The 19056-nt window shown below is 39.8% G+C and overlaps 1 protein-coding gene across 3 annotated transcripts in view; it reads left to right on the plus strand.

The window, feature by feature from the left end:
• Positions 1-19056, plus strand: part of UBAP1 (ubiquitin associated protein 1) — a 95231-nt gene that overhangs the window by 67994 nt on the left and 8181 nt on the right. For all 3 annotated transcript variants that reach the window (XM_029581228.1, XM_029581209.1, XM_029581217.1), the window contains exon 5: positions 16099-16299. In XM_029581228.1, coding sequence (XP_029437088.1) covers positions 16099-16299 — 201 coding nt within the window. The remainder of the gene's footprint in view (positions 1-16098; positions 16300-19056) is intronic.

A 19056-nucleotide genomic window follows, 5' to 3' on the forward strand; every position in this document is an offset into this window, starting at 1 on the left:
CGACCATTCTAAATAATTTCAGACCAATATCTAATCTTCCTTTTTTAGCCAAAATCTTAGAGAAAGTAGTCCAGAAACAACTGACAGAGCATCTGGAAAAGAACAATATTCTTTTCCCAGCCCAATTTGGTTTCAGGAAAAATGTTAGTACAGAAATTTTATTATTAGCACTAACAGATACGGTACTAAGGGGTTTTGACAGTGGATATAGCTACCTCCTAATATTACTTGATCTCTCGGCCACCTTTGACACAGTTAACCATACTATACTTCTCAACAGGATAGAAGAAATTGGAATAACTGGAGCAACTTTGCAATGGTTTAAATCATTTCTGGTAAACCGTTCATATATAGTGCAAATTAATAACGTAAGGTCAGATAAAATTACCCTTGATACAGGAGTTCTGCAAGGCTCCGCCTTATCAGCTACTTTGTTCAATGTGTATCTTACCATTGTGCCACCTGCTAACCGGGCTAGGCTTAACACATTTTATGTACGCAGACGACATTCAAATTCTAGTCCCAGTAAATTATACTCTCGAAAAGGCACATAAACTGACAGCTATGTATCTAAATATTAAGCAACTGCTCACACATATGAGACTAGTCGTAAATGTAAATAAAACTGAGATCACTGTACTAGACAGAAAAATGAGACAGGAACCTCTTCCTGACATATCATATGAAAACCATATAACGATTAAACCATCAGATCAGACTAGAGTTCTTGGTATAATTATAGACACAGAGCTCAATCTAAAAAAAACAACATATCACAGCGGAAATTAAGAAGGCTATGGTAAACTGATGACACTGAGGCGATTGAAGCCATTATTAACGGATGAAGATTTTAGAACAGTGCTGCAGTTGTTAATTTTCTCGAGTTCTGATTATTGTAATTCCCTGTTACTAGGACCTCCAGCCTCAACAATATGCCCTTTACAAATATTACAAAATGCTGCGGCAAGGGTACTAACTGGGTCAAAAAAGAGTGATCATATAACACCTTGTTAAAACTTCACTGGTTATCTATAAAATATCGCATCCAATGTAACGTACTTTGCATTTTACATAAAATTATTTATGGAGAACAAACGGATTGGTTGAATACAGCAATTAGTCTACATAAACCCCAGAGAAACCTGAGATCAGCTAATAAAGGGCTTCTAACAATATCATTGGTAAATTCAGCCCATCTTACAGGCCAATACAGTACAGTGTGCGCCAATGGAGCGCACTGTTAGCCTGCTCTTGGACGCGCGTTTTCCCTTGCCCCTTATTCAGTAAGGGGAGGAAAACGCGTGTCCAACCCACAGCACCTAATAGTGCCCTCAACATGCAAATGCATGTTGATGGCCCTATTAGGTATGCGCGCAGGATACAGAAAGTAAAATGTGCAGCCAAGCTGCACATTTTACTTTCAGAAATTAGCGCCGACCCAAAGGTCGGCACTAATTTCTTCCAGCACCAGGCACATGGCGATATTAAGTTGGAGGCCCCAAAGAGTAAAAAAAAGTTTAAAAAAAAAAATTTTGAATTTGGCCCGCAGCTGTCGGGCCGAAAACTGGATGCTCAATTTTGCTGGCATCCGGTTTCCGAGCCCGTGGCGGTCAGCGGGCTCGAGAAATGACACCAGCAAAATTGAGCGTCGGCTGTTAAACCCGCTGACAGCCGCCGCTCCGGGCTAAAAGGAGGTGCTAGGGACGAGCTAGTGTCCCTAGCGCCTCATTTTGCCCGATTCTACCGCAACACCTCATTTGAATACTGTATTGCGCGCACCGGCGAGTGGCCGGTGCACGCGCCGGGAGAGCGGGCATTCGTCCGCTCTCCCGCGTTTTTACTGAATCGGCCTGTTAGGTCAGAGATAGTATTTCTCTGGCCGGCCCTAAGCTGTGGAATGAGCTTTCTACTGAGTTAAGGATCCAAGCGGAGAGGAAATCTTTTAAAAATAATTTGAAAACCTGGCTTTTCGGAATTGCGTTAGGAGGGACTGACTGAGAACTATTTTAATATAAGTTTAGGGTGATTGACTAAATACTATTTTTATTTTTAATTTTTAAGTATTTATACAATATTTTCAAGATTTACAACTTGAATTTGCAAGCAGAATCTTTATTCAACAGGATAAAGAAAATAACAGTGCATATCTAAACTTATACAATACTTCTGCATGTCAAGTCCCCTACTTGGGGTCCAATCACAACCTCATGAAAAAAAAATTACATCTATACCTAAGATATGGCATCTGAACAGGAGGTATTTATACATCCTTCATTGAATAAAGCCACCAACTAATTAGCACTTATCCACATCTATGGGTGAGGAGGTGGTTACAAGAATTTCTTTATTTTCCATGAAATTTTTTAATTGAAAGGGAACAAAAAAAGTATATGATGAATTCCTATACTTAATCATACATTTACATGGAAACTTTAAAAGAAAAAGTGCTCCAATTTGCAAAACTTGACGCATTTGAAGAAACTGCTTTCTTTTCAACTGTGTAGCCCTAGCCAGATCAAGAAAAACGCTGACTTTCAGGCCCCAAAAAATATCTTGACGGTGACGGAAGAACATTTTCAGAATCCATTCCTTATCGGATTCTTAAAAAAGGTAACTATTAAAGTATTTATTTAAAAGTTTTATATACCGCACAGTGGGGTAGGAGTCTATCCGTCTAGGCGGTTTACAAAAATAAAACATGCATAATTAAAAACAATACACCAGGTTTAACCTGCTCACTTTGTGATGTTTCTAGGATTTTGGTAATGTCCAAATCCACAGTCATAGGAGTTAATACTTGTAGGCCAGTTTGAGAAGCAATATTATTTTTAAATGGAGGAATATAATAAATCCTGGAAACCAGAGGTATAGTCTGCTTGGGTATTTTCAATATCTCCAACTGATATTTTCTTCACATGTCCTTTGTTGTTATCAGAGGATCTTTGGAGAAATTTATAAATCTGAGATTATTTTTACTCTGATTTTCAAGCTGTTCAATCTTATTTGTTTTGTTTTTTTTATAATACTCTGAGAAATTGTTGAAACAACCTTAATTTCCTCCTTCAATGAAGAACATGTCTCCCTGTTTTCCTTAACAGCATATTCTACTTTTTTTTAATTTATACTTTAAGATTTTTTTATTTTATTTTTTATTTATCAATTTTACAAGTTTAATTCAGGAACACTTGAAATGAAATATATACACTTCACATGTTTTTGTAATCAGGCAATAAATCAATTTCGTAATGCAAATAATAATATATACATCTAACAATAAGTAATTCATATTATAATCCATTAATAGAATCAGTGAAGTATATTTTTTTAGCCCACAATATAGATCCAAGAATCTCACAACCTTAAAGAAAATAATTTTAAACATTAATCTAGCATTAGGGTAAGTTATTTCTTATTTATAGACCTTTTAATTCACCTCTAGAAGTTTGCATATCAAGTCACAGGAGAGGAGGACACTACAGGGTTCTTTCTACTAGTAATGAAAGATATTTGTTGAGAGGGTTGAAAGAACATAAAAGATTTTCCTTGAAATTTAACCAAGCACTTGCATGGAAACTTTAACAAAAACAACCCTCCCAATTCTAACACTTGTGACTTTAACAAAAGAAATTGTTGACGCCGTTTCTGCGTCGTTCTCGCAAGATCAGGAAATATCTGAACTTTAATACCAAAAAAGTTTTCATTACGATGGGAAAAATACTTTTTAAAGACCCATTCTCTGTCTGATTGAAGCAGGAAGATCACTATCAACGTAGATGGTACCGCTGCATTTTCTTCCGACTGTTCAAGCAGCTCTGAGATATTCATAGTTGGTGTTGTTTCCCTAGGAGCCAATATCGGAAAATTATCCAAGTTACTCTCAGTAATTCTCATTGGTAGTATATAAAAGACCTTAGATATTATAGGAAGGGTCTCTTCAGTAATCTTTAAATTTTCTATCATATACTTCCTCCAAAGATCTTTAGCAGTCATATATGATAATTTTGGGAAATTGATACATCTCAAGTGTCTAGCTCGGATCTGATTATCCAAATTTTCCACTTTCTGTTGTAATATCTGATTTTCTTTAATTAAATCACTTTGAAGATTATTTAAGCTGTCCATTTTTACTTCCGTTAATTGTCTTTTTCATATTTTCCCCAAGTTCTTTTTCAACACTCAACATTCTAGTTTCTAAATTTTCCACTGCTTTTACAGTTGAAAGAATCTGTCGTTGAATATTATTATTAGTTTCTTTTATCGCTTCCCATATTGTTTGTAAAGTGAAAGTTTGTGGTCTTACCAGCTGACATACTTGAACCAAATTTTCAGTAACTTCCCCACTATTTCCAGATATTCCTTCTCTCAAATCTCATGGAAGTCGCTCTGGCGTCTCTCCTCTCACCGCTTGTTGCTGTTCCACTTCAGGCGTTTCTCCCATACCCGAACCCGGATGTAGTAACATAGGGAGACTTCCCTCCGACAACGTGGGCTCTAGAGAGGCTTCCCCCAAGGCACCCGTTCTCTGTACCTCTGGTTCCTCTTGCAGTTGTTCGGCGTGTCTCTCAGCAGGGTTCCCGGGTGGGCGTCTTTCCTCCGGCGAGAATATCAAAAACTGCTCAGGGCTGCTCTCGGACACCTCTTCCCTCCGGGATACAACCAGCGAGCTCCTGCCTGGAGTTTCAACTCCCCGACGAATGTGAGCGTCCATAGGTCCGAGGACCGCATGGGTTGAGGGGGGCTCTAGAGCTAGCCGCTCCCTCGCTCTCTTCTTGTGGCCCGAATGCGGCATCAAACTACGGTAAGGAAATTTGGAGAGAGAGATGCTCACACACGTCTTACTCTCCGCCATCTTGGATCCACTTTAAGATTTTTAAACAAAATTACATTGCAAAATATCAAAGAACAAATTTTGTATGCCAAGAAATCATACAACCATACCTTCAACATTTATTAATTACATCAAAATTCCTAGTCAACATCATGGGAGGATCCTTATCAAATTATAATTAAGGAAAACTTTAATTATAAATCTGGAAACATTCTTTTTTTTTTTTTTTTTTTGCAGCCATTACCTCAAACTGATTCTTTATCCACGAGAAAGGATTCCAGGTGGGTGGGATCCTGTAACACACACTTTTTTTTTTTTTTTTTAATATCAGGCACTTACAAGGAAATTTTAAAAAGAACATTGCTCCAAGAGTTAAAATCTTGGCTTCAAAATCAAAAATTGTTTCCTCCTTAATTGCATACTACGCGATACGTCAGGAAATATTTGAACCCTTTGTCCACAAAACAGGAACTCCTTATTCTTAAAGTACTTCTGCAATATTAAACGTTTATCTTTTTCTCTACAGAGAGTAACCAATAAGGTTGCTCTTTGGGGTATATCATCCACTGACGATTCCAGGAAAGAAGTTAAATTAGGAGATTCCTGTTGGACAAGGTCCATTCCTTCCTCACCCTCCTGTCTCCTTATTCTGGTGTTTGAAACATAATACATTTTTGATACAAACTTATCTATAGTTGAAATTGACAAAACTTCTAATAGGTATTTTTTTAACAATTCATTGGCTGATAGGAGTCTGGAAGTAGGAAAATTTAAAAACCTAAAATTTCTTGCTCTATTTTCATTCTCCAGATTCTCCATCTGTCTATAAATAACCAAGCTGTCTTTAATAAAAGTTATTTACTGACTGTAAAGTAGTTACTTGTACTGTTGTTGTTTTACTCAACTCTTCTAGTTGTTTTAAACGACTATTATGTAATTCTATTGCATTCTTAATTTCAATTGATTTATTATTCTGAATTATAGAATTAGACATAACTTTCTGTAACTCATTTATTGCCCTCCACACATCTCCTAAAGTTATATTTTGGGGGTCTATGGCAGGGGTGGGCAATTCCGGTCCTCGAGGGCCGCAAACCAGTCGGGGTTTCACGATATCCTTAATGAATATGCATGAGAGACCTGCATACACACTGCCTCAGTTGTATGCAAATCTATTTCATGCATATTCATTAGGGGTATCCTGAAAACCCAACTGGTTTGCAGCCCTCGAGGACCGGACTTGCCCACCCCTGGTCTATGGGCTCTGTAACTGAATTCTGTATTCCAGAACCCATTGCAACCCCCAATTCCTCTATATCCCCACCTTCTGTGGGTAGCACATCTCCACTATTAGTTGTTACCATAACGCCTTGTGTCGAACTTGAAGGGATGGGGCCAGGCATTTCCATCAAGGGTTGAAATTGCTGCTGTTGGCTGGGACTATCAGAGGCACCAGATGACAAAATATATCAGGAATTGAATTGTGGGCTGATTGACTTACCTGCTTCATAACATGAGAATCCATGGGTCCCCTAGCCAATGGAACAGATGGAGAAGATGTCCAAACTTTCATTTTACTTTTTCTAACCAATTAGGTTAGAAAAGAAATAAGGAAAAAATTCTTACCTAGGGGCGCACCCCTTTGGCACGCGGCTTTGGTAGCGCGCCGGTGGCTGCGTGCCACACCTGGCCCAAATTTATTTCGGCGTTCCGGCCCCACTTGATGATGTCACTAGAGGGGCATAGCTATAGGTCGGTCGCGATGTTATGGCTCCAAGATGAAAAAGAAGCCCTTTCTGCCTTTCCTCTCGAAGGAGAAGTTCTCCAGCCAAAGGTCCTCCATATTATTCTTTTTTAAAATCTAGATTCCATATTTTTTTTATCATATTTGTAACAGACTTTAACTGTTGGAACACATTTTCATTTAAAATCTGTATTGCTTCCCATATGGAGTCCAATGAGAGAACTTTAGGTCTTACCAGCTCCTTCCTGATCAAAACAGGGATCTCACCATTTTCCACCGTTGATTGTGGAAATTCCACACTGCTGGTGGCTTCCCCGGGTCTGTCAGGAGCTTTTCGGGACTCCAGCATAGCACCTGAAAGGCTGAAGTCCTCCAAGTCTGTGCTGATCTTCTCTCCCTGGGGATGGTTATGGTAGCGGACCTCTGACGGGTTAACCGGGGCCTTTAGATCCTCCGGGGACAGAGATGTTAGTGACTCCTGTAGGGAGGCATGTACTTCCTCCTGCTCCCCCAATGGCAGGCTGACTCCTGGAGTGTCATCCTCCCGGACAACGTGAGCGCCCATTGGTCCCACACCTAATGAGGTGTAAGAGGAGCGGTCAAAGACTCATGCTCCTGTGCCCTCAGTTTCCTACTGGAGTGCATGCCGCACTTCACAAACGAAGCAAGTAAATCGGGGTCCGATGGAACTCTGCTCACCAGTGTCTTAATAGGGCCGCCATCTTGGACCTCTGACTAAGTACTATTTTAAATATTTATATAATGTGAAGCAACCAGTTTTTTTACAACTGAGTGAGAGATATAAAAGCACTTAAATATGTATTTTAGATTATTTTACATTGTTTTATTATGAATGTATTTTATAGTGTTATTTGTTTAATCTATTTTTAAGGAGTAAGTGCTTATTATCTGGTTGTTTTGTTTTATTTACATTTTATGCTTGGAAACAGTTGTGATGGCCAGTCTGAACAATGGTATATAAGAATTTTGTATAAATAAATATAGTTTACAATGTAAACAGGAGTAGTAAGAAGCCACCAGGTTCAAGAGGGAAAAATAGCGGCAAAATATCTCACTAAAGATTTTCTGGTTCATGGTTGCCATGGGTTACATTTCGGCATTTTACAGTTGACTGGAAGCCTTTGATTACAATATTTTTTGTTTTGGGGGGTATTTTTCTACTGCTCCAAGATGAATTTCTTCCAGTAATTGAGAATTATGAAACGTCTATTGCTGCTACTTTAGAATTTTTATATACTGTCTCTTGTTGTAAAGCTGTAAATGGTCTTTGCATATTTGCTGCTATTCTGATATAGTGTAAACTGCCCTGGGTGAATTTTATATTCACAATGGTGGGTAAAAATAACCAAATAAAACTGCTTATCTATCACACTGTGCTATAGCTTTCCAGTGAACTAAAACAGAGAAATCACTATGAGGTGATTAGCCCACTTTCTGTGACCTGGATTTAGTGATAGGCAACAAATTTTTATAGGCTCTGAAGTGTCACCAATGCGTGCCTAAATCCAGGCCTGCTGCCTCTTATGGCATTCCTCCTTGATTTTCTATGTTGCGACGTAAGCACCACAATAGCAGCAGCAACAATCAGAGTTAGGAATTTCAGTGCAGGACCTCCTGCATCTTTTGGGTGCTCATTGGCCCTGTGAAATCCCCTGGTGTGGGTTTCCATAGTAATGTTGCAGGAGACTTCTGTTGTGGGGCCTGTGCTACAGTATAGAGATGAGGGGATCATTTCAGCTGGGGGGACAGAGGGGAGGAACTGTACCTCGACACTGAGGTTGGGTGGAGGATGTGGACAAACCCCGCCACCCTCCATTGCCTATAGGCACTGGCGATTTAAATCCGGCATTCAGTAAATGCATAATGTTCGTTAGAAAGTTTCACTGTTTTCTCAGAATTCTTTCTTCCATTAAGTGTTGGTCCTCAAAATATCCAAAATAGAAAAAGTTTATATCTAAAAGGAATGGTGAGATGTTTTGTGAATGAAATGACATGCTGTTAAGTTTATATATTTGATTTTAAAGTAGCTTGCATTTCTTGGTTGCTGAAGGTGTATGTATGGATTTTTGGCACTGCATGTGGTTTTCATTCCTTTTTGTTTCATGGTAAGATACTACATGACAGCAGGTAATGTTCAAAATGGCCCATCCAGTCTGCCTAATTGATACATCCATTTTGGGTAGATGCGAATATAAATTGCCATATGCAGCCCAATACCAAATCCCTTCTCCATGATGACCTTTTGTGGATTGCAAGTTGGTTAAAAGATAGGAAACAGGATTAAATGATCAGTTTTCACAGTGGAAAAAGGTAAACAGTGGAGTGCCTCAGGGATCTGTACTTGGACTGTTGCTTTTTAATCTATTTGTAAATGATCTGGAAAAAGGGGTACAATGAGTGAGGTGATAACATTTGCAGATGACACAATTATACAGAATAGTTAAATCTCAAGCGAATTGTGATGAATTGCAAGAGGATCTTGCAAGACTGGAAGATTGGGTTTGCAAATAGCAGATGAAATTTAATGTGGGCAAATGCAAAGTGATGCTATAGGGAAAAATAACCCTTGCTGTAGTTACACAATGTTAGGTTCTGTCTTAGGAGTTACCACCAGGAAAGAGAATGGATAATACATTGAAATAGTTGGCCCAGTGTGCTGTGGCAATCAAAAAAGCAAACAATGTTAATTATTAAGAAGGGAATGGAAAATAAAACGGAGGATGTCATAATGCCTCTGTATCGCTCCATGATGAGACCGCACCTTGAATACTGTGTACAATTCTGGTCACCGCATCTCAAAAAGATTATAGCTGCCCTGGAGAAAGTGCAGAGAAGGGCGACCAAAATAAGGGGCATAGAGCGGCTACCCTATGTGAAAAGGCTAAAGAGGTTAGGGCTGTTCAGTTTGGAGAAGAGACAACTGAGGGGGGGATATGATAGAAGTCTACAAAATCATGAGAGGACTTGAAGTTAATGTAAATCGGTTATTTACTCTCTCAGATAATAGAAGGACCAGAGGGCACTCCATGAAGTTAGCAAGTAGCTCATTTAAAACAATTAGAAAATTCTTTTGCATTCAGCACATAGTTAAGCTCTGGAATTCATTGCCAGAAGATGTGGTTACAGCAGTTAGTGTAACTGGGTTTAAAAAAGGTTTGGATAAGTTCCTAGAGGATAAATCCATAAACTGCTATGACAGTAATTAATAAGCAATAGTAGTTTGATCTCTCTAATGTTTAGGTACTTGCCAGGTACTGTTGGAAACAGGATACTGGGCTTGATGGACCCTTGGTCTGACCCAGTATGGCATATCTAAAAAGGTTGACCTGAAATATCTTCACCTTTCCAGAATTTGGTGTAGTTCAGCTTCCACATTACTTTGGTAGTGAAGTCCACCAAGCATTCCAACATACCCCCCTAGAAAAGATTAGAAGGCCCGGGATTCTTTTGGAAAAAAAGATCTTTCAGGGATTCCTGCTCAGTGTAAGGATTGTGGTAAACCAGCTGTTTATGGTGCAGAATTTTACACTCCTGGCAGACTTGCAGGATCCTTGTCAGGCTGAATTCCAGTGGGCCTTGTAAAGGAATGAGAGAAACATCTGATCTGTTCTGCTTATGAGACTGGAGCCAGAAGGCTCGTCTGGCTCTAGGCAAGTGGAGTCCTGAAAGATGTTAGTGATCACTTGGCATTTAATCCCATACGTAGGGGAGAACTTATTTGGAATAATGGGGCAGGAGACTGGCACTGATCAAGGAGCATCATTCTACTCTGCCATCGCTGTTTGCGGTGCCAGAGGACCATACTGCCATATCCAGGCATCCATACTTCTCCTACAAGTGACCTTTTTTATTTTCATATTTATGTACTGCCATTTCTACAAGGTGGTGTACAGAAACAGATGACTCCATTCTATGCTTTCCAGAAGCAATAGATTTCTCCTCATCCACAGCAGCTTCCTTCTAGAAGTTGACAGCAGGAAAAGCATCAACCCAAGCCTGGGATGAGCGTTTTGAAGTCCCTTTCAGCTGTCTCTTTGTCTTCTCTGATAATGTTTGGGGGATGCAGGTTCAGTCCTTCAGTGGAGCTGCATCATGAAGGACAAGTGGGTCCTGAGAATTGTGGAGTTCAGCTACTGCTTGTACTTTCACCTTTTTCCAAACCAGAGGATGTTGGGTTTTATTTGATTTATATCTCACATGCATCCACAGTTCACCAAGGTCAGACTAAACAATGTAGTAACTGATAATCCAGCATAGAACAGATAAAAATATTCACAATATATTGGTAGTGATAAGTTGTTTACAATATTAGGAAACTTCTGATTTCCATATTGATTATTTCAACTAAAGGTCTGCTGAAGTAAAGTCCTTCAGCATCTTTTTAAACTGAGTACAGGTAAATGTGTGCGGCCGCTCAGAAAATGTGTTCCATGGGGTGGGACCTCAGGCCACATTATGCTGATCTCAGTGCGCAGGGATTATCAATACACAGTATGGTGCTGATCCAAAGAGACAAATTATTGGTTAATTTATGGATCAGCATAGCCATTTTATATTTAATCTTCCATTGGCCTGGTAACCAGTGGAGGGAACAGAATATGAGGTGTTCTCTGACACTGGACATTGTCAAAATGCGCTCTGAAAACTGTGCAGAATTTTGCTAAGTTTGAATGGCATTTGCTGGTAGAACTTGGAGAACTGTATGGAAGTGTCAAGGATTCAATTGTGGTTTTAAATCTGTGAAGCATATGCAGACTGTAGAAGGCAACCTAAACCACGGTCTTCATGCGGACGCACATGGGTTGGAATCAAGGATGATGCCTAAATTCCTTACCAGTGTTACAGTTGGCATACTGCAACCCACAAACACTGAAGGAGAGTCCTCAAGGGGAAATTGACTGAGGATGATCTGTTATCAAGTGTGTTTATTGTAGAGCAGCTAAGCATATAGAAACAAAGTTGAAAGTTGCAGGCCATGATGACAGTACTGACATGAAAATCTGTCGAGCAGAATTTATAGATAACTTACATAAGGGAATCAAATGTTAAAAATGCAGCCGGAAGACTCCTTAAGTGATCACACGTGAGGAAACTGAAGGGCTAATTCTGACCTGCTTTACCTGGCCAAATTCAAAACATTACCAGATAACCCGATGTTACTCAGAAAAGATAGTAAAATGCTATGGTGAGATAAAGAAAGACCATGACATAATTAGTCCCATTGTCATAACTATGCTTGATAGTATCTAGACTAGGTAAATATAAGGTTTCTGTGCTGAACAGTGTTTGAAACCCGAATTGATGTTGGTCCAAAATCAAATGCTCTTTCAAATAATCATTTGGGTGGTTTGAAGACAACCATCTTGATAATCTTGGACAAAAATGGTAGGCATGAGATGAGGTGATTGGCCAAAATGAGACTGGTCAAGGAAAGGCTTTTTCCAAATGGGTTGAATAGAAGCTTGCTTTAAATTAGCAAGCAGGAATCCTAGCAGAGAAAAGTTCACAATTTTTGTGATAAAGCCACTGATGTCATCACATGGTACTTTAAACCCTTGTGCAACTGCTTCAACAGCAGGGGAGAAGAAAAACAACCAATAAGGACTGTATAACATAGTCTGGGTAAAACAAATAAGCATGGGTGTAGCTTGCTTATTGCGGCGGTTACTACCCCTACTACCCCTAACTAATCAAGCTAGATATTTCAATGGTGGGGGAGGAAGGTAAATAGAACCAAGAGCTAAGAGAAACAGATAAGTATGAGAGAAAAAATGTGTGAAGCTTGCTGGGCAGACTGGATGGGCCGTTTGGTCTTCTTCTGCCGTCATTTCTATGTTTCTATGTTTCTAACTATTCTACTTAAAGTAGGAGGACCCATTCATGTTTGCTGTAATTTGATGTCATAAATTCTTTCCATCTTGTCTCGATAGTTCTAGATATATCAGAGGACTTTTGGGGGAAATCTGTTACAAAACTCAGTGGCTTTATTGGTGAAAAATGGCAAAATCCCTACATTTATCTACAGAAGCTTAGGGGTGGGTTCTGTTTCACAAATGTGAAATTCTTAAGCATGTTGACACAGCCATCTTTTATTGTACATTATATAGGGCCCCATTTGGAATCCCTGTGAAGGTGTGGCCTTGTAGGAAGAGAGGAACGTACCACCGCTGCTGCAGTGGTTGTTTCCTATGATTATATCTGAGATCCCTAGAGCTGTTGTGGATTTTTGTGTTGAAAGTCTAAGGGAGAGAGGGGTGTTTTTGGTTCTCTTTTTGTTTGGAGAAAACCCTAGGCCCAACTTAGTATGGGTTAAGGATTTTGAGAGATTTGAGAGACTGATTTACCCTTTGAGATTAGAGAAGATTCTTCATTTTGGAAGTACAGTTGAAGTTTTTTTTCCACCTTTCTTCTCCCTTTTTGCTTGGGAGTTTTTTCCTATCTGGAGTTCTCGGCCAGTGTGTGTCAGTACAGTTACTGGTGAAAAGAGATTGATTTCTTGACTATGGATTTACCAAGGAGAGAGTATATTGTGTGTCAGATCAATCTTATTGAACAAATGCTTTAGTAAAATCTGTATGCTGAAATACCACTCCCATGTCCTTTTGTATTTTGACAATCACAACAGAAATTTTTGGGCTTTAGATTAGCGTTTTTGTATTTTGATGCATTTGGAGACACATGGAATCCACTAGATGGGGCTTAAGAAGAGTGGATGATATGAGACTGACTTATTCCCAGCATCAAATGTGATTGGCCTTGAGTTGGGGTTACAGTTATAAAAAGAAAGTCGTTTTTCAACTTTACTTGTTTATATAATCTTCTTTTTATTGAGTGAGGAAAAGGCATCTTAAGTATCAGTACAGAGAGGAAGTCTGAGGAGTAGAGAGATGACAGGGATAAGAGGAAGAAAGACCAGGTGAAGGTTACAACTAGAGATGGGAAAGATTGAGGGCATGGGGGGAGAGATTAAGAATCTGGGATGAGGGAAGTAACAAGTGTGGGCCTGGTTTTAGGATTTGCCGAAAAGGAAAGTGTAGGAAGTAAAGGAGGATCCAGGACTTTAAGATTGAAAATTTTGTGTTATACTCTGGACACACTTTTTTTTAGGAATCTGCAGAATATAAGAAATGTTTAAATAAGTAATAAATAAATCCTGGGTGATAGATTCTGGAATCAAGGGGGAGAGGATCTGGATTGTGAAGGGGGAAGAACAGGCTGCTTTGTCTTGCACCCCCTGACATCCCACCCAATCTCTGACGGGCACCTTCCAGCAGCCCCCATCGCTTTCTGTTGCAGGCTCATGCTCCCCCTCCCCTTACACACATGTTCCTGAATGAGGGAAGGGGGGGGGAGATTGGATTTGGGAGCAGAATAGCTCTTCGCTTTGTTTGCTCCAGGCTGTCTGGGAGGTGCTGAATCAGGAAGCAGATGACTGTTCACTGCTGGAAAAGATAAACAGGCCGATACAGTAAAAATCGCGGGAGAGCAGGTGAGCACCCACTCTCCCAGCGCGCGCACAGCCCACTCTCCTGTGCGCGCAATTCAGAAAAAAAAATTATTCAAATTAGGGCCCGTGGTAAAAAGAGGCACTAGGGACAGGCTCTTTTTTTTGACAGAAGCGGCGGCTGTCAGTGGGTTTGACAGCCGACGCTCAATTTTGCCGGCGTCTGTTCTCAAACCCACTGACAGCCACGGGTTTGGAAACCAGACGCCGGCAAAATTGAGCGTCCGGTTTTCAAGCCGTGGGCCGATTTAAAAAAAAAATTTTTTTTAAATTATTTTTAACTTTTGGGGCCTCCAACTTAATATCGCCATGATATTGTCAGAGGGTGCACAGAAAAGCAGTTTTTACTAGGGATGTGCAGAGCAAAAGTTTAAGTTCATATGTCCATAAGTCGAAAGGGGGTCTCATTTGCGGTCAATATGGACATATGGAGTTGAGTCTATGTCCATATGTGCAAATAAAAATTTAAAACCCCCCACCCCCCCCCAAGACTTACCAAAACTCCCTGGTGGTCCAGCGGGGTCAGGACACCCCCCCCGGAGCAATCGCGCAGAAAATGTCAAGTTTGGTCATATGATCAGCACTCCAAACATTGCATCATTTCCACATTTTGTCTTTGGCAATTTTTTTTTATAAAGGTTTTTGTGCCTCGCTTTTTCTTTTCCTTCAGTATATCTAAAGGCTACAGGTAGTTTTGTTGATGGTTTGATTCACTTTCCCACTTGCAGCAATTTAAATAGTATTGTGTTCCATATTCAGCCTAGAGAAAAGAATCACGTGACGCCGCGTCGGAGTGACGCGGCGTCACGTGATTCCCCGCGCGATCGCTCCGGGACCCTCCGTTCGACCCAAAAGGAACTTTTGGCCAGCTTGGGGGTGTCAGGAGGCCCCCCCAAGCTGGCCAAAAGCTCCTTTTGGGTCGAACGAGGGTCCCCCGGAGCGATCGCGCGGGGAATCACGTGACGTCGGCGCCACGTGATTCCCCGCGGGACCCTCCGTTCGACCCAAAAGGAACTTTTGGCCAGCTTGGGGGGGCCTCCTGACACCCCCAAGCTGGCCAAAAGTTCCTTTTGGGTCGAACGGAGGGTCCCGCGGGGAATCACGTGGCGCCGACGTCACGTGATTCCCCGCGCGATCGCTCCGGGGGACCCTCGTTCGACCCAAAAGTTCCTTTTGGGTCGAACGGAGGGTCCCGGAGCGATCGCGCGGGGTATCACGTGACGCTGCGTCACTCCAACGTGGCGCCGACGTCACGTGCTCCTCGCAAAGGAGTTCAGAAATGGCGTCCTGACTCCTTGCTGGACCACCAGGGAGTTGTGGTAAGTCTTTGGGGGGGGGATTAAGGACGGTGAGGGGTTTAAATTTTTATTTTGGATCAACAATCGCGATTTCCAACGTATTCAACATAGCTATGTTGAATAAGTTGGAAATCCGATCATTTACGTGTTAAAAAAAAAAAAAAGTAGCGTTTTACATTTAAGTTCAAAACGAATGCACACCCCTAGTTTTTACTTTCTGTATCGCACATTTTGTATCTGCACATTTTGCTTTCTGTATCGTGCGGGAATGACTAATAGGGTCATCAACATGCTATTAGTTTCGGGGGGGGGGGGGGTTGGACGCGCATTTGACTGAATAAGGGGTAAAGCTAGCGCATCCAAATGCGGGTTAACAGTGCGCTCCGCTAGAGCGCACTGTACTGTATCGGCCTGTTAGTGCAGCTGGAAGGCAGCATATCTTTATATCGTTAGTCAGCCTGCAGCCCTCAGATTTTTGTTGCCCCTAGACAGAGGCCTAGTGTGCTTATTGACAAATCCAGGCCTGCCAGGGGTAGCTCAACTTTTTTGAATGCAACTGTATTTGTACTTGTTACCATGATAGTACATTATATCTCTGTGACTACAAGGATTTAATGTGGTTTTTGAAACTTAAAACTCCCACGTCCTTGCATGAAATGTTAATAGCCATCATTTTTCAGGCCTCTTTTTGTTTCTTTGGCAGACGACAGCCCCGCAGGTCCCGCTGTCCAAAGTGTCCATTAACACCAGCTGTACCAAGTGGCCCAGTGGAGCAGTGTACTTGGACCTGCTGCAGGCCCTGTCCAGCAGTGAGAGGCAGTGTGTGGAGACCATCGTTAGCATGGGCTACTCGTATGAGAACGTCATGAGAGCCATGCAGAAGCAAGGACAGAATGTAGAACAGGTATGGCGGCTTTACTTGTGCAGCAAAGCTGCCTGAGATCAGAATGCCTTTCATTTTGCATATGGTCTTCAGCATTAGCTTGCTCATTTTTTTTTTTCTTGACTGTAGGTTAATTGCCCCAGCATCTCCTGTGCTAATCTTGCTCGGAGGTTTCCTCCAGGGCTGCTGTTTGGCTGGCCAGCAAGCCTTTGAGCATTTCTTTTCTCTGCAGTCTGCTCCTGCTTTTACCCCTAACCAGCCTAAGGGAAAGAAGTTAAAGACCAGAATAGGATAATTGGGACCATCTGGTATCAAATTGGAATATTTTCTTCTTCTATTATTTTTATTTAAATTTTCATAATATACAAATTAAATATAAATTAAATTAGACAATAACAATTTTCTTTAAAATTTTTACAATTAAAATATAATTTGTAATTCTTTCCCAATTATTAATTTTCCAAACTATTATTCCCCTTTTATTACTAATTCCACCCAACTATTTCCCCCCCCTTTTTTTTACTAAGTCCTCCCAACTACTTTCCCTAAATACTTTTCCTTATATTTATAATAAAGAATTGGTTTTAAATAAATAACATCAATATATTTTTCTATTCTAAACAATATATTAATTATTATAAACATTCTCCTTTAAATATATTTAAGTAATATATAGCAAAACATTTTTCCATAATTGGAAATATTTTCTTTGTTTTATTTTTTGATGAGGATTTTGAATATCTTTTCTTCTTTGAATTTCATATAATGCAGTATGGTGTAATAATTTTATCCATGTTTCATATAGTGGTACTTCTTCTTTCCAAGACATTAATATATTTTTTTTAGCCAATAAAAGTGATAAACATAAAATTTTTTTTTCTCCATTGGACATCGTACTCATGTGTTCACATAAGTGTAAATACAATAATTTACCTGACCATTCAATATTGGTATTTAACAATTTTTCTAAAAAACATTGTACTTTACTCCAATATATTTTTAATTTATGACATTCTGTAAACATATGACAAAAAGTACCATTTTGTATTTTACATTTTAAACATAAATTATTATTCCATAATCTCATATAATAACCTGTTCTAGAAATATAACTTCTATGTATAATTTTAAATTGAATTTCTCTTAAATTAGCTATCATTAAATACTTATAAATTAAAGAAAATGCTATAATTTCTTTTTCAGTTAATAATATTCCTAAATCCCTTCCCCATAAATTTGCTAATTTATTTAAATGAGATAATTTTAAAACTTGTTTTAAAGTAATAACCCATTTTGAAATTTTGTTAAATTTTGGTGTAATATCAAAAAATATTTCATCTATAGAAAATATTAATTTTTCAACATTAGTTTTACCTTTACTCAATAGTATTTTATATACAAATATGCAAAGAAATGTTTTTTTGGTATAAACCAATTCTAAAAAAAATGTCTTCCATTTGTTTGACATTTCAGTTTTCAAGCATTATTTTTTGTTCATAATTCTCTAAGCATTTACTTGCAGGTGCCTCCAGTGTGTTTAGGTTCTTCCACTTCTCTTGTAAATGACCTTCTCATCCCTCCTTCCCTGTCCCATATGCAAATACTGCAGTTACCATGCATGACTAAGCAATCAACGTGCAGTGTTGTATATTATTACCCCAATAGTTGTCAATATTAGAGCAGTACTTGGCTCCTGCCCATGGCCTGGAGGCACTCCTGGTCTGCCTAAGAGGTTTAACCTGGTCTGTTGATTAGCCGTGTTTCCATAGCTGCTGTCAGAAAAGGCATTGCTTTGAAATAGGTAGATGAGGAACCTCAGACAGTGTCTCACAAGCAGCATCCTGCAAACTTGCTAAGTGTTCTTTGATGAAGTGAAAAGACTAGAGCTTGGAGATGTAGTAGGTGTTGCTTATCTGGCTTTCTCTTATGCCTTTGATACAGTTTTACATAGAAGACTGGTAAACAAACCAGTCTATGATTAGGCAGAAAGCTGTTAACTGGACTAAACTGATTACAACAAAACATTAATTTATTCCCTGCCTTTCCAATAAAGATACTCAAATCTGTGCAACAGAACTGAGCGGTGGTCACCGGTGTCCCTACCATTGAGGGAAGTTCATGGTTTGGTGCTAGACTTTTTTTTCTAATACCTTTTCTTAGTGACATTGCAGGGGGACTTGAGGGACAAATCTGCTGCTACTACTTCATCTTCTTGGGGTATTTTATAAAGCAAGGCAATGGTTAAAAAGAGAGCTAGCTAACAAGACTAAAAGCAGACAATCAGGCATAAGATTTAAAAGCGGTTTAAAAAAGAGGAGTCTTCAGATGGGATTTAAACACAGCTAGAGAGAGAGCATGATGCCCAGATTTGTGTGTCCTCTCACAAGGTAGACAATAGGGAGGACTTGAAAAAAGTGGGAGAATAGTTGGTTTTGGAAGCTGTGATTGAATTGGGAAAAATCATGTGTCTGAAGTGCAACAGCTCCATGAGCTACTTATCAGATAAGAGGACAAACAGGAAAGATCTAGGAGTGATCCTCCTGGATAATCTTGCTGTTTGTACAGGGATATAGGCAGCAGCATCACCAATAAGGAAAAGGAGTATTGTCCTTGTATGGGTCACTGTGGAGGCCTCACCTTGAGTACTGTGTTCAGTCCTGTGGGCCTTATTTTCCCATGGACATTGAGAGGAGAGAAGCAACACAGACCCTACACAGAGAAAATTAAGACATGATAAACATGTAAATATTTGACTTTCTTCAATAAAGTACAAGTTGC

The sequence above is a fragment of the Rhinatrema bivittatum genome, chromosome 1 (genome assembly GCF_901001135.1).
Source record: "Rhinatrema bivittatum chromosome 1, aRhiBiv1.1, whole genome shotgun sequence".
In the NCBI taxonomy this organism is placed as follows: domain Eukaryota; kingdom Metazoa; phylum Chordata; class Amphibia; order Gymnophiona; family Rhinatrematidae; genus Rhinatrema; species Rhinatrema bivittatum.